General features: G+C 35.4%; 1 protein-coding gene across 2 annotated transcripts in view; it reads right to left on the bottom strand.

The window, feature by feature from the left end:
- The window catches only part of TASP1 (taspase 1), a 239,160-nt gene that overhangs the window by 168,543 nt on the left and 53,610 nt on the right, over positions 1 to 17,007 (bottom strand). Inside the window, exon 6 of one of the 2 annotated variants that reach the window (XM_065892439.1) lies at positions 10,019 to 10,098. The exons of the other annotated variant lie outside the window; for it this stretch is intronic. Within the exon in view, the coding sequence (XP_065748511.1) occupies positions 10,019 to 10,098 (80 nt within the window). The remainder of the gene's footprint in view (positions 1 to 10,018; positions 10,099 to 17,007) is intronic. 2 annotated transcript variants of the gene reach the window in all.

The raw sequence follows: 17,007 nt of genomic DNA, 5'->3' as shown, positions 1-17,007 counted from the left end.
GCTGGTTCTGGTCACAGAGGTACAGACTCAGAGGCAGACAGACATTGTTGCAGTGCCTCTCCCTCCAGATGAAGTGACCTCCAGGGAGTTTAAAAGGCTAGTCCTTGTCTCCCTTTTTGGAGACAGACATTTAAGGAGATATACAAATGGCCAAAACGCACATGAAAAGATACTCGACAGCATAATCATTAGGGAAATCACAAGATACCACCTCATACCCATTAGGATGGCTATTACCAAACAAAAAACAAAATAACAAGTGTTGATGAGGGTGTGGAGAAATTGGAACCTTTGTGCACTATTACTGGGAATTTAAAATGGTGTAGCTGCAATGGAAAAGAGTACACTGGTTCTTCAAAAAATTAAAAACAGAATTACCATATAATCCAGCAATTTCACTTCTGGGTACCCAAAAGAATTGAAACAGATATTTGTACACCTGTGTTCATAGCAGCATTATGCGTAATAACCAAAAGTTGGAAACAACTCAAGTTGCTTCAAACCATCAATGTATAAATGGATAAACAAAATGTGATATATACATACAATGGAATATTATTCAGCCTCAGAAAGAAATTCTGACTCATGCTACAACATGGTTGAACCTTGAGGACATCATGCTAAGTGAAATAGGCCTGTCAGGAAAGAAAGAAAAAATGTGTGATTCCACTTATAAGAGGTACCTAGAGTAGTCAAATTCATAGGGACAGAACTAAGAATGGTGGTTGCCAAGGGCCAGGTGGAAGGAAACAAGGAGTTAGTGTTTAATGAGCACAGAGTTTCAGTTTCTCAAGATGAAAAGGATTTTGCAGATGGATGGTAGTCATAGTTATACAATGTAAATATACTTAAAGCTACTGAAATATACCATTAAAAATGTTTAAGATGGTAAATTTTACATTGTGTATTTTACCAAAATTTTTAAAAATGTACATGTATATTTATTTATAGCAGCATTATTTATTATAGCCCCAAACTGGAAATAACCCAGATGCCTTTCAATGGATAAATGATTAAACAAACAGTGGTACATCCACTGTTTAGCAATAAGATGGTACAAGCTATTGATAAGAACAACCACCTGGATGAATCTCAAGAGAATTATACTACGTGATAAAAAAGCCAATTCCCAAAAACTCATATCCTATATGATACCATTTATATAACATTTTTGAAACGACAAAATTATACAAATGGAGAATAGATTAGTAACTGCCAGGTGTCAAGGAAGGGGTGAAGGTTGGAGGTGAGTAGGTGAGACTATAAAAGGGCAACATGAGATATCCCTGTGGGGATAAAAGTGTTGTGTATCTTGACTGTCAATACTATCCTGAATGTGATATTGTACTGTAGTTTGGCAAGATGTTCCCATTGGTGGAAACTGGGCAAAGGGTACATGGAATCTCTCTGTTGTATTTCTTAGGATTGCATGTGAATTTATAAGTACTTCAAAATAAAAAATTTGAAACAGCATAACTGGCCATATTAACTAGCCATATTGAAATTAAGTGTTGATATATCATATACCAGTTATGATAAAACTCTACAATTACAAAGTATGTTTAATATCATGTTGTCTTTCAAAGTACCTTACGCAAAGGCAGAAAAACTGTAAGAACACAATCTAGCCAACAGAAAAGAAGAAAATAGGATTCCTTGTGGTGGAATCATGCCCATAAATTGAAAGAATAGAATAACATCCTTAATCTACTCTTTACTTAATTTAAAGATGTATCCCAGGTCCAATCAAAGCATAAAACAGCTGAAAATTAAGGAATAGATGCTGGCAACTTTGTAGCACAAACTATTTAAGGTTGTCCTTTACCAAAGGAAAACAAAATTACTTTCAATTTCAACTTTAATGAATTTTCTGGAAGAATTCAAAAGAATGTACACATTCTATCTCAGACATTCTGAAAACTGAATGCGCATTGAAATTACCTACAAAACTTTAAAAACTACAGATGCCTGGGTCCCATCTACAGAGTTGCTGTTTTCATTGATTTTGAGTGCAGCCAGGGCTTGTGAATCTTTCAAAGCTCCCCAGTGACTCTGATGTGCAGCCAAAGTAGAAAACCACTGCTCTACTGGTTACACCTAACTCCAGATACGATCAATCACTAAAATCATCTTATTAGGCAGTGCTAAAGAGCTAAGCCTATTAAATTCTGATGAAATCACATCACCAAGATCATTTTCACATCCAACATATTAATGACAGTGAGAATGATATGAATAGTCAACATCTGAGTGTTTCTATGCCCCCAAAATTGGAGTACGAATTCTTGATACATTACCTCAAGGAATCACACGTCTCCATGAGAAAAGTGTCTTGGAGGTAACTCGCCCCTGGTCACATAAAGGCCTCTAAAGTCTGTGCTCTGAGCTACTATGTGTTCATCAACGGTACCGACTATACAAAGACAGACTTCTCAAAAGTAGACAGCAAACCTCTTAGGAATCTGGCAATAGCCAGCAAAACAGTAAATGCACATCCTCTATGAGTCAGCAATTCTACTTCCAACTATCTACCCCAATAGAACACGTATATATTAAGTGATGTGTACAAGAATATTCATGGAATTATCAATGTTAATGGCAAAATCTAGAATCAACCTGAATGCCTATCAATAAAGAAACAGCTAAATAAATACGGTAAAATGCTATTCAACAGTTTAAAAATTAATTCATCTATATATATCAACATGGACAGATTTCAAAATACATCTTGCTGCATTACAAAAAATATTTTAAAAAGCCATGTTATAATACTACTTATCTACAAACTTACTAAAGATACTACAGTATGATACCATTTATCTACTTAAAAAAGAATACTATATATTCTTTTCCAACTATATATGTTGGAATACTATATATTCCAACATTTCTGTTGGAACAGAGAGAAGCAAATCAAACAAGTAACTGTGGTTATCAGACTGAGCAGGAGTCTGGGATTGGGAATGGAAGTAAAAAGGAAGACCACGTTTATGTAAAATGCTTCAATATTTAAGAAGATAACTTATTCCTCTACCACACAATTAAAAAGTAATAAATACAATGGTTAGATATATTTATTAATTTCTATTATTTTTATTATTGTATTTGTTAATAGTACACATTTACAAAACATCAGTTCCAGCTCCTGGTAATGAAAGAATAGCTTATATGAGACTAACCTACAGACCAATAATAATTACAAACTCTAGGCAGAAGTTTTAAACTAAAAAAAAAAAAAAAAGCCTATTTGAAGGCAAGTGACGAAAAGCTGGCAGAAATAGGAGAGGATTCAACCACTGAAAGAAAAGAAACACACTGGGTGAGATCAAAATTCAAACAGCTTTCACCATGAGGCACTCCCCACTCTGTGAGATACACAGAAAATAGAGCTCAGGTAGAAAACTACAGTCTTATTGGCCTGAGATGAAGGAGTCTGGGGCTACTGAAGCCACTGGAAAGTAAGGGAGGAATCCTGGAAAGGAGAAATCCACAAAAAAAGAAGCCCAGAAATCTATGTAAAAGTCCCCTCAAATCCTGAATGAGTCCTTGACTGTTCATACAGGATGCAAGATTCCGTAAAGTCCAATGAGGAAAATAACAGCTGAAAAGTGAACAGATGTTTTAGTAAATACCCACTGTCAGAGAGACAAAATTTAAAGTTTGAGACTTTCCACTGAAACCCCAGAAAGGCCATATCTCAGGAATAAAGACCACAAACTAGTACTAAGAGACAACTCTAGGATTAAGAAAAAAACTGAAATAGACTCACTTTAACAAAGCCAAAAACCAGGCTGTGACAATATCAAGGTGAACTGCAAATAATTTAATTACATGTTAGAACAAACTCAGTATCATTCAAAGGATGATAACAAATCATAGTCTCAAGGTGTAATTTTTTTTAAAAAAATTGAGACATGCAACTAAACAGAAAAGTGTGACCAAGGTCAAGAAAAAAAAATCTATCAATAGAAACTGACCCACAGATTACCTAGATTTTAGAATTAGCAGTCAAAGATTTCAAAATAACAATGATAAATATGCCAACAATGGATATAATGGGTGAAGACATGGGAAATTTCAAGACAAAGATGAAGGCTGTTTTTTTAATGGAAACTTTAGAACTGAAAACATAATATTTTTTAAATCATAACATCAGATTAATATCAAATTAGATACTGCAGGAGGAAAGATCAATAAACTCAAAGACCAATTCAACAGAAATCAAACAAATAGAAGTGTGATGGTTAATTTTATTTGACAACTTGACTGGGCCAGAGAGTGCCCAGATATTGGTCAAGCTTTATTCTAGGTATGTCTGTGAGGGTATGTTTGATAAGGTTGAGATTTACATTTAATTGATAGACAGAGCAAAGCAGATTGCCCTCCCTTTGTAAATGGACCTCATCCAATCAGCTCAAGGCCTTAATAGAACAAAGATGCAGACTCTCCCCAAGTAAGAGAAAATTCCTCTTGCCTGACTGCCTTTCAACTAGAACATCAACTTTTTCCTGCCTTCATATTTGATCTGAAACATTAGCTGATCCTGGGTCTCAAGCCTGCCCGCCTTCACACTGGAACTATACAATTGACCCTCCCAGTTTTCAGGCCTTTGAATTTGGATTGAAACTTCCCCATTGGCTCTCCTGGTCTCCAGCTTGCTGACTGACCCTGCATATCTTGGGACTTGTCAGCCTCCATAATTGCTTGTCAGCCTCCATGATTGCCGATTCTTTATAATATCTCTTTAGATAGACAGATGATAGATAGATAGGTATCTTATTGGTTCTGTCTCTATGGAGAGTCCTGACTAATACAGAAAGCACCGAGAACAAAGACTGAAAAAAATCAGAGCCTCAGGAAAACATGACAGTATCAAATGTTTTAATATAAAGTGAAATTGAAGTCCTAGAAACAGATGAGGGAGAGCATGAAGCAGAGAGTCCAATAGTTTTCCTAATTTGATTAAAAACTTGAACCCTCAGATTCAACAGGCACAATAAAACTAGCACAAAGGAAACCATACCTAGGTGAAAACAAATAGAACAATTTTTTAAAACAGTCAGAGAAAAAAGAAGACACATTACACACAAGGAAGCAATAATGATCATGTCTAACTTCCTAGCAGAAACAATGGAATCCAAAATATAATGGAATAGCATCTTTAAAAGTGTTAAAAGGATACAATGGAATATTATTCAGCTATAAGAAGGAAATTCTGATACATGCTACAACATAGATGAAAACATGCTAAACGAAATAATACAGACACAAATGACAAATATTATGTGATTCCACTTAGAGGAGGGACCTAGAACAGGCAAATTCATAGACAAAGAAAGCAGAATAAAGGTTACCAGGGACAGGCAAGAGGGGGATGGGTAATCGCTGTTTAATGGGTACAGAGTTTGTTTGGGCTGAGGAAAAAATAGAAATGGATGGTGGCGATGGTTAATCAACACTATGAATGTATTTAGTACCACTGAATTATACACTTAAAAATTGTTAAAATGGGGGCTTCCCTGGTGGGGCAGTGGTTGAGAGTCCGCCTGCCGATGCAGGGGACACAGGTTCGTGCCCCGGTCCGGGAAGATTCCACATGCCGCGGAGCGGCTGGGCCCGTGGGCCATGGCCGCTGAGCCTGCGCGTCCGGAGCCTGTGCTCCGCGACGGGAGAGGCCACAACAGTGAGAGGCCGCGTACCGCAAAAAAAAAAAAAAAAAAAAAAAAAAAAAATTGTTAAAACGGTAAATTTTATGTTATGAATATTTTACCACAATAAAAAAAAAAGAAAAAAAGTGCTAAAAGGAAAAAACCTGCCAACCTATTAGTCTATATCCAACAAAAATGTCTTTTCAAAGTAAAAGCAAAATAAGGATGCTTTTCAGATAATGAAAGCTGAGAAAAGTTTTCACCACTACATCTACCACAATACCAGAAAATATGTAGCATTCCCGGCTGAAGGAAAAGATGCAGAAAGAAATTCAAATCTACATATAGAAATGAAATATGTAAGTACATGTGAAAATGTGTAATAAACTTAGAATAAACCTTAGAAAGACATTCTAAAAGCTGAAGGGGAATAAAAACCTACAAATTATGCCCCCCAAAAGGTAATCAAGTATAAAACATTATCATTAACCAGCACCAACATACCATTTTATTTCTACTGAGGATTAAACAAATGGCTGAGTATAAGATGGTATTTAAATTTTTTTAAATCTAAATAATAGTTATAATTTCTCCTTTTAAATTCCCCATAGCTCAGAACCATTCTTTTTTGGGAAAAAAAAAGAATATATCACTTAACTTTCAAATGCTTTATTCACAGAACATTTCTTGTTGATTGGTTATATAAGTCATAAAAAAAATCTATGGCACAATATGTTTTTCTTATTACAAGTATAAAAAATAGTCAAAAATAATTTTGCCATCCTGAAAAAAAATCTAGTACTATTTTCTAACACATTTTTATATAAATGTTCTGAAGTAAAAATGGCAGACTGAATGCATGAATTCATCTCCATGCCCTACTAAAACTTTACCAAAAAGAAATTTAAGTGGGGGAAAAGACTGACATACACAAGGGGTGATTATAATGAGAAGGGAGATACCAACAGTTTTAGAACACAGAAAGCAAGTGGACAAACAGTAACTAATTGAGCAGAGGAAGATGAACCCCAATGTCCACTAGCCAAGACATCACAAAGCAAACTAATCTCGGCCAAAGTAAACTAATTCCTGCCAAAGAAACATCAAGAGAGCTCAAAGTAGAAAGCACCTGGTGTCTCTGAAAGCCAGGTTGCGACTAAAAACAGGAGAATGGGCAGAAAATGTCAATAAGGAACGTGTAGATGCCCAAATCCCCTCCTTGTGCTTGCAGAAAAAGTGGAGAGGCTGAACTACATCGGCACCAAATTAGCAGACACCAAGCACATCTGGGAGCAGGTACGGGGCTCTACCTAAAACTGAGTTTGACGTAAAAGTCTGATAAGGGCACCATGACACCTCCAGCCCCCTCCCTTGTTCTGTACCAGAATACTGGCTATTGCCTTGCCAGAGCTGGGAAGACTTCTCTGTCTAATCCAAAAGAAAAATGTGTAGAGAAATGATCAATGCCTCCCCTCTTGAGGTCAAACAGACCTGCCCTCACACACAAAGCTGCCAACAGGTCTTTAGGTAACTCACTCTTGAATATGAAAACTGCAGAGGGTCACTAGATAGCTGAGGAAATTAGCTAACATGTATTAGGGTCTGAAACAAACAAAGACAGAGGAAGCAGAAACAGTGGATAAGAACAAGTTTTAAACCATAATACCCTAAGAAAGAGAGTAAAAATACTGAGTTCATGAAATAAAACCCCATGTTTTAAAAGTATTAATCACAGATGAATCTCTAGAAATTAAAAATATGAAAACCAAAATTATAAATTCATTAGAAGTAGATTTGGAAGATACAATTGAAGAAACTTCCCAGAAAGCAGGACAAAAGAGATTTTTAAAAGGAGAAAAAATAACTTTTGAAAACGATACATGGGATTACAGTACAAGATCCAACATCTAATTGAAAGAAATTAGAAAAATATAACAAAGGAGAGATAGGGGGAGAGATTATTACACAAATTTTTTTTAATTTCCCCAAAGCACATGGATTTCAAGATGGAGAGTCCAAAAGAGTACCCAGTACAATAAGTAAAAAAGGACCCATCCCAAGATATCATTGAGGTAATAAGACCACTGAAATAAGAACGTCCTTCCAAAGAGGCAAAAGACACGACAAAAAACTGGGAATCAAAGTGCCCGCAGACTGCATAATAGCAAGACTGGAAATTAGAAGACAGAGCAATTTCTTCAGAAACCTAAGCGAAAGTGATTTCCCACCTTCCATATATCAAATGAGGGAGTAAAACAAGAAAAAAAAAAAAAAAGACATTCGGAAACAGACAATTTGATACTGGAGAGAGGAAAAGGGAATTCCAAAGTGATGGGGAGGTGAAGACCAGATGACAGCTGCACAGCAGGCCTACTGAGCGCCCACTCTAGACCCAGGTTGCCAGGTGGCCTGCCTCCAAGGAAAAACAAGATGGAATTGGCAGATGAGCTGATTTGTGTGCCTGATATAAGAGCTCCACAGCAAGTCCCACTGGGCAGACTCTAAGGCAGCAATAGTGGTGGCGAGTGTGAGAATCCAGGACGCTCATACTCCCGGCCTCCCTGCACACACACATTTCTCCTCCTTCCAGCCTCTCAATATTACAACTTGCAGAAGTATGCAGTTCATTCTGAATATAATGTTACTAAGAGCTGGTCCTTATTAGACACTTGCTATGATAAATAGTCATCTCTTTTTTATACAACTTGGTTTCCTTGGAGCTAATGATTCCTCACTTTTTCATTTGATTATTTAAATTACATTTATAGATTACTTGATAAAAATTTAAAAAACAAGTAGTATATGTTTTTACTATTTGTTTTATGCATAAACATGTAGCCATGATTTCTTTTGAAGACAGACATATAAGACACACATATATACATATTTATAACCTCATTTTTCACTTTTTTAAGTCATTATTAGATTTAATCATTATCAGTCTTTATAACAATTTCCAGTTACTTCATAACATTTCATTATAAGACTATGTGATAGTTTACTCACGTTCCTCTGTGTTGGACATAAGTCTTTTTCAAATTTTTTAATAATCTTTCTTTATGTTTTTCTTTTCTTCCCTTTTTTTATTGAAGTAGTTGATGTATAATATTATATAAGTCACAGGTATACAATATAGTGATTTCACAATTTTTTAAAGGTTATACTCCATTTATAGTTACTATAAAAATTGGCTATATTCCCTGTGTTATACAATATATCCTTGTAGTTTATTTTATATATAATAGAATTTTTTTTACATTCTTAATAATGCTCACTGAGTACCCTTCTACATAAATCTATGTCTATATCTCTGATGACAAGTTCCAAGATGCAGAATGGGTTTAAGGCTTTTGATCTATACTACTTAGCTGTCCTCCAAAATTTCTGCCAATCTACATTTGTACCTACAATGTATTATGTTCATTTTACCACACACTTACCAGCAGTAATACAATATTTTTTAACTCTTTCACCAAGTGAGCAGGAACAGATTTAACATGTATTCACCTTAATTTGAATGTCCCTATTAGTTATGTTATATTATCTATTTATGACTTTTGACCCTTTTCTATTGGGGTATCACATGTATTCGTGTGACTTTTAATCTGGCAAAACTTGCATGTGTATCCCATTGTCATAGTTATGATAAATGTTTTTTCAGTCTTAACTCTTCCTGCAGTCACACTTTTGTTCTTCCTTCTCATACACTTGGTACCTAGATAGGCCTTCCTCAGCTCAAGGTTGTGTAAATGTTGACCTATGTTTTCTTCTCTCTCTCTGAGTGGCTGGTATTATGGTTTTATTGTTAGTAATTATTTTAAGTAGCCTAAAAGGGATCCTTTAACAATACTTCTATAAAAACATGAGCAAGGACTTCCCTGGCGGCGCAGTGGTTAAGAATCTGCCTGCCAATGCAGAGGACATGGGTTCGATCCCTGGTCCGGGAAGATCCCACATGCCCCGGAGCAACTAAGACTATGAGCCACAACTACTGAGCCTGCGTGCTGCAACTACTGAAGCCCGCGCACCTAGAACCCGTGCTCCGCAACAAGAGAAGACACCACAATGAGAAGCCTGCGCACCGCAATGAAGAGTAGCCCCCACTCACCCCAACTACAGAAAGCCCACGCACAGCAACGAAAGCCCAATGCAGCCAAAAATTTTTTTAAAAGCATGAGAAAGCAGGAGTGGGGGGACCTCAAGAATATAAAGGTGGCTTAAAATCAAATAACTTTCTATTTATCTTTTAACTAAAATATTTCAACATACAAGCTTTCTTCCTTAAATATAGGTACTATATGGATCAAAAGCAATGTAACACTTTCAGGTATATATGCTAATACAGCTTAATTTTGAAAAGTTTTACTTACTTGTGGTCATGATGTTAGGAGGGCAAGAGGGTATTCCATGATCTACTGCCCATCTGTAGGCTCCTTCTCCAACTAAAAAGCTAACAACAGAAAAATTACTCTTTTAAAAATTCATAGTCATCTTCTCCTACATATTCAATAAAGTAATATAAGTAATATAGTAAGGCAACTGAAAATATTTTGCAATACCTCAAAATGGCTACATGCCTAAAAAATTCTTTTAATTTTTCCCCAAGTTAGAAATTTTACAACTGGAAATGGTACATATCATTTGCAATAACTAACCAGTAAAAATTGGCAAAATGCAACATAAGAAGTAAAAATAGTTGATTTCCCAGTGGAAAATACTAAGATTTATCTTGGATCAACTGTGGTTCTCAGTTTATGTACAAGATCTACTTCATCAGATTAAGAGTCAAAGCTTAAGTGAATGTCTTCAGATTTAGTATTCTTGCCTAGTATAACACCTGGATCTACCCAAAATGAGTGGGGTACATCCAGAGATGCCCAAACACAATGATATGCACTTACATTTCTAAGCCTCGATGCAATAAAAATATATATATGGCTGTCAGAATCATTTTTACTGTGGTAAATAAAGCAGTGTGGTATGTCCCCAAAGTAATTTTTTTAAGTCCCAAACTGCAAGTTTTAACATAACAAAGTGAATAAATGGATACTGTTAGCTAACTGTAAAAGACTTCCTTTCAAAGATTTCAAATAGCATGCAGGATAATTAACCACCCCATTCCCTAACACAGTAATAGCAAGCAGTTACCATAATAATCAATCACTTCATCTCCTTCCACAGCCAACTTCTTAAAGCTCTCAGCCAGCTAGTAATGGATTCCTTGAACTAGTGCCTACTCATTAGTTTCCTGCTCCCTAGTTTTTGTTTCTGTTCCTCTAATCATTCCAACACTAAAAACTCAATGTAATACATATTGAAGTCTTTAGATTTGATTGTTCGTAAGAAGATCAATGATAGATTAGAAGAAGAAAGTCTAAGTTGATACTCAGAAACATATCCAAATGGTTCCAATGAGAAACAAATTGGTTAAGCCAATAGTTACTACTATTTTCCAGTATATATGAAGGTGAGAATGGAGGGAGCATTAAAAAAAAGAGAAGAGGGAGAGAGCCAACAAGAATACCTCTTCAAACTTCCATTTTTAAAAAAAAATCTAAAGGACTCCAAAAATAGAAAAGTTCCTCCTATTCCTGTATCAAATGAAGACCACTGCAAAGAAACTGCAAAGAAAAGCTGTCACATAAAGGAAAATGGAAGAATAACTGAGGCAGGAACTTGGATGCAAGTTGAGCTGTCCTGACAGCATTTGTAACACTTCCTTCTGCTAGAAAAAGACTTTGATATAAGAAATAAACTCTCTTCACGTGAAGACGTAAAAGAGATGCTGAAGTATTCAATTAAATGATCAGGACAGAAGTTTGGGGCTGAATCTAGTATTCTCAGCACTCCCATTCGTCATTTGGGGTTCTATCCCAGCATCTCGAATTGAAAGTATTTTATAACATAAGCTTAGTTTTATTTTTCATTTCTTAATCATTCATAGGTTTGATTCTAAATAAAATTAGTTTGCAGTTGTCTGCTATGCAAGGTTTTAAATACATTAGGCGTTGTACAATATTCACAGGAAGGTGAATATTTGATGCCATCTTATGGATAAGAATTCTGAGATCTTGGCCTTTCCTTACTATCAAAAATTACTTGTCCAGTAGTTTGACATCACACAAAATGGCATATAACTGCTTTTGAAATCATTTTAAAATGCTAAAAAGCTACGTGAGCTTTCGCTAAAAACTATACTATCAAAAATGAAAAATCTCTTCCCAGAACACTGAATGCAGCACCAATTCAAATTTTTCTCAAATATTCTTCTGACTCTCCAAGGAGAAAGCTTTCACAGAAGTTTCACCTCAATTCACTAGAAAAATCCATCGACTCTACCTTGTTAACACATCCAGAATCTGACCACTTCTCACCACCGCCCTGGTCTGAGCTGCCATCATCTATTACCTACAGTGTTGAAATGGCCTCATCACTTCCATGCTCACCTTGCTCCGTCCCCTGCCCCAGTCTAATCTCAACACATCAGCCAGTGACATCCTTGTAAAACACAAGTCAGGTAATGACATTTCTCTTCTCAAAATCCTGCGAAACCCCTCATGAGGACTTTAGCATGAAAACTGGAGCCTTCACCAGGATCTCCAGGCTCCCAAGTGATCTGGTCTTCTCTGCTCCCTCCTCCCCTCATCTCTTCTTCCTCTTGCTCCCTTGCTTACTCTGCTCCAGCCTCTTACAAAACACAAACATGCCAGGGGGACTCCTGCCTCAGGGCCTTCACCCTGACTGTTCCCTGTCAGGATCTTCCTTATTTCCCAAATGGCAAATTTTCCCATCTGTTTAAATATATCTCCCTGATGAGGCCAATTTAAAACTGTGCTCCTCTACCCAGTATTCCCAATGCCTCTCATTCTGTCTTTTTTACATTTTTTCTTTTTTTCTACCTTCTCACATACCACATACTTTATAACTGATGATATTATCTCTGTTGTTTATATCTATCTCCCTCAAATAAACTGTAAGCTTCACAACGACAGGGATCTTTGTTTTTCATTGATATCCATATATGCTAAGCATTTAGAACCGTGCCTGAAGCACACTAAGCATTAGAAAAACACTGGCAAGATATTCAACCATAAACTAGGGTGTCAAAACTCTCTAAAGGACAGCATTTTCCTTGTGTTATGCTCTCCTTAATTTACACTACAGCAAGTCTAAAGTGTTAAGAAACAAAAGCAACACTACTGAGACCAGCACTGAGTGGGATTATTAAAACCTTCAAGAAGCTGAGCTACTGAAGTGCCAGCATAGCCAAACACCCGAAAACACAGTGAGGTCAATTAACAATTTCATGGATGGGAAATTTTCAAAAACCATGACACTATGTAGTCAGTCTAAAAATGTGCGATTTAGTGATTCAGAAAGCTCTCAAAACTGCTTAAAATGCATTATGCTGGATGAGAAAGATACAGGAGAAAATGATAGCTGCTTCTTTGGACTTAAAAATGGATTTCTATATATTTTACCTATTACTTCTTTATCATAAATGCACAGAACTGAAGAAAGACCACCAATTTGGTGGCTACTGATTATTTAAAGCTTACAAACACATAAAGTGCAAATAAGGGAGAACCTGCTGTATGTGGAAATAACACATAATGACCAAATTAAATAATAAGGAGTTAACTCTTCTTAAAATTTTTATTACAAAAATTTTCAAACATATATATTACAGAGAATAGTATAATGAACCCAAAGGATCATCACCCATTTTCATCAATTGTTAATACATTGCTAATCTCATTCATTTATATTCCCACCCAGATTATTTTGAAGCAAATCTCAGATATCATATAACTTCAAATATAAATATTTTAGCATGCATCTCAAAAAATAACTTTTTTAAAAAACATAACCACAACATAACCAATTGACACCTAAAAAAATTAACAATAAATCCTTAGAATCAAAATAGTTTATTCAATCGATGTTCACATTTCCCTGATTGTCTCATAAAATTTTTGCTATTATTGTTATTTTTGCCTTTTAAACTATTTTGTTTGAAGGGGAACCCAACTAGCCCATCCATACCTCCTGATTAGTTGATAGCTCTCTTATGTTTCTTTTAGTCTATAGGTTTTTAAATTTTCTTTTCACATTCATACAACAAAGGTACTAAAATCAATGAATTTATGAAATACAATAGATTAAATAGTATTTTTAAATAAACAATGTACCAAAAATTAAATTTGCATCTCAAAAAATCTGAGGGTCTAATGAGCAATAATGCTTTTCTAGCTTTCCCTTTTTCACCAAAAGAAACATAATTTCCAAAAATTGTAACTTATTCTATAACATATTAGGGTAGCAGTCAGCAATTTTTTTTCTGTAGAGGGCCCAATAGTAAACAGTTTGGGCTTTCTGACCAGATGTCTCTGCTGCAACAACTCAGTTTGGCCTCTGCGGAGCACAAGCAGCCATAGACAATATGTACACAAATGGGTATGGCTGTGTTCCAATAAAACTTTATTTACAAAAAACAGGCAATAGTCCAGATTTGGCCCACACACCATAGTTTGACAACCCCTGTTTTGGATGGTTATGCCTATCAAAGTTGTACCCTATCAAAATGAAGGAGGAAAGAGTAAAAATAAATAAAATTTATTTACTTTTATAAATAAAATAAATGTAGGAAAATACGACACAGTTTATGATAGTAGGCCCACCAAATTTATGAGGATATCATATGCATGCTAAATATATTCTACTAATCTGACCAAACACCAATACTTAAATAATATATCATATCATGGTGGCAATAACCAGAAAATTAAAACATAAAAAGTTATCAGCTAATAGAAATACCATTCTGCCTAAAGTTTTGCTGAGGGTTTTTGTAACAAAGCAGTAAGAGTTTATAAAATTCTAACAGAATTTAGATACAGCTGAAACAAATACACTCCCTGTCTTCCTCAATGAGATATATAGACAGATGAACTTTTTATTTAAAGACTTCTTAGAAAACACCCAATGACTTGCTGCCCCCATAGAGTCACCTGCCTCTTCAACAGATGACACCAGAAGACCAGTTTCTAAGTCCTCCATCTGCTTTTGATAGTTTTTCTACCTCTATGCCTGGCATACAGGAAGTAAACAAAAAATATTTGCTGAATGAAGGAATGGGTAAGTGAATGAATAACTAAATGGGTGTAAACATTACTTCTTACTATTATAAAAGGATTCTACTCTATGGGTTCTAATCTGCTGCTTCTAATGTGATAAGGACAGACTCCATAAATTTTTAATAGCATAACAGTGTCAAGTACGGTACTCAGTTTCTTTGTTGGCAAAATGTATGTTACCCTCATAAATCATATAATGATTTTATGAGATAATACACACAAACCACATAAAACAATGCTTCTCACAGTGTACAAAGGCAATAAATTTTAGCTATTATCATTACAGAAATTAGATATCTAGACTTATTAGGGTTGTGTGTAAACAAGCTTAAAGTAAAAACATGATAAATTTGTTTTATTTATTTAGGATACTCAGGGAATTCGGTTTTTTTTAAACTACTGCAGGTATACTGTGAACTTGCAGGTATGTGAGAGATTTATGCTTCTGGACAAGATGGAGTAACAGGGAATACATTTACACTCTTGCCTGAACCAATGGAAAAGAAAATTCAGATAAAATACAGAAAATGATAGTTTTCAGGCATTAGATAGTAGGTAGCATAGGACAGTGATCCTTAAAAGAAAGGAAACAAACAAGGTAAACCTTATGATTGCCCTAGCTTACTGCCTGGAGACTTTCCAGCCACAGCACAGGAACAGGAACTCAGGCAGAGCCCTGCAGCCTCTCTGAGTTGAAGACAGAGAGCTGGGCATCCAGAGAAGCCCAGGTGGCCAAGTTCACAGGGCAGAGAACCAGAGAGGAGACAGCTGTGCAGAGAAACGACTCAAGAATTATCTACAGAGTCCGCCTATAGTCTTCAGCTGAGTACAGATCAGTGTACGTGTAAGATGAAATCATCCAAAGCCTGGGAAAGAATAACATGAAAAGTTTTAGAGGAAGCAATCCCCAAGTTCACACAGGGCCAGAAACAGGTCCTGTTCCCACCAAAGTAAAAAACCGCATTCTAGTTGCATCTGTTATAGTACTCAGAAAGGTTTTGCCCAACAGCAAAGCAAAATTAGCTCAAGGCTAAATGCTTCTCTCGTTGCATGTAACAAAGTATAAAGCAAGACCTGAAAGGATGAAACTGTCTCTAAATAAATTAACCACATCCTAGAATTAAAATACAGAAATATCCAACACAAAATAAGGCAAAACTCACAATATCTGGAATCCAATAAAAAATTACCAAACATGCAAAGAAGCAGGAAAATGTAACCTATAATGAGAAAAATCATTCAATTGAAAACAACCCAGAAATGACAAAGATGACAGAATTAGAAAACAAAGATATTAAAACAGTTACTATAATTGTATTCATATACTCAAGAAGCTACAGGAAATATCAAACATGTTAAGTAGATACATAGAAGACATTTTTTTAAGGTGCAAACTGAACTTCTAGAGATAAAAACTACAATGTCAGAAATGAAAAATAAACTGGATGGGATTAACAGGTGATTAGATATTGCCAAAAAATAATTAGTGAACTTGAAAACAGCAATGGAAATTATTCAAAATGAAACAAAGAGAAAAATGAATGGAAAAAGTAAACAAATTATCAGTGATCTGTAGGACCCCTACAAGAGGTCAAATATGTGTAATTGGAATTCTGGAAGAAAGAAGAGAAGGGGGGATCAGAAAAAAATATCTGAAGAAGTAATAGCCAAAAATTTTCCAAATTTGATGAACTATATATCCCTACATATTCAAGAAGCAAAATGAACCCAAACCAAAGACATTACAAGAAAGCTACAGACCAATGTCTCTCATAAACATAGATGCAAAAATTCTTTACAAAATGTTAGCAAATTGGATCCAATAACATATAAAAAGGATAATACATTATAACCAAGTGGAGTTTGCTCAACAATTGAAAATCAACCAATCACTATATTAACTGACAAAATAAGGAAAATTATAAGATCATTGCAACAGATGCAGAAAAGCATTTGAAAAAGTACAATACCCATTCCTATTAAAAACTCTCAGCACACTAGGAAAAGAAGGGAACTTTCTCAACATGATAAAGAGCATCTATGATAAACCTATAGCAGCCATCATATCTAATGGTAAAAGAACAAATGCTTCCTCCCTAAGGCTACAAACAAGGCAAGGATGTCTACTCTCACACTTTGATTTCACATTGCATAGGAGGTGCTAGCCAGTGTAATAAAGAAAAAGAAATTAACTAAAGGAGTCCACATTAGAAAGAAGTATC

The sequence above is a fragment of the Phocoena phocoena genome, chromosome 15 (assembly GCF_963924675.1).
Source record: "Phocoena phocoena chromosome 15, mPhoPho1.1, whole genome shotgun sequence".
Lineage (NCBI taxonomy): Eukaryota > Metazoa > Chordata > Mammalia > Artiodactyla > Phocoenidae > Phocoena > Phocoena phocoena.
The sequence above is the reverse complement of the archived record's forward strand: the minus strand, read 5'-3'. Positions and strand labels throughout refer to the sequence as shown.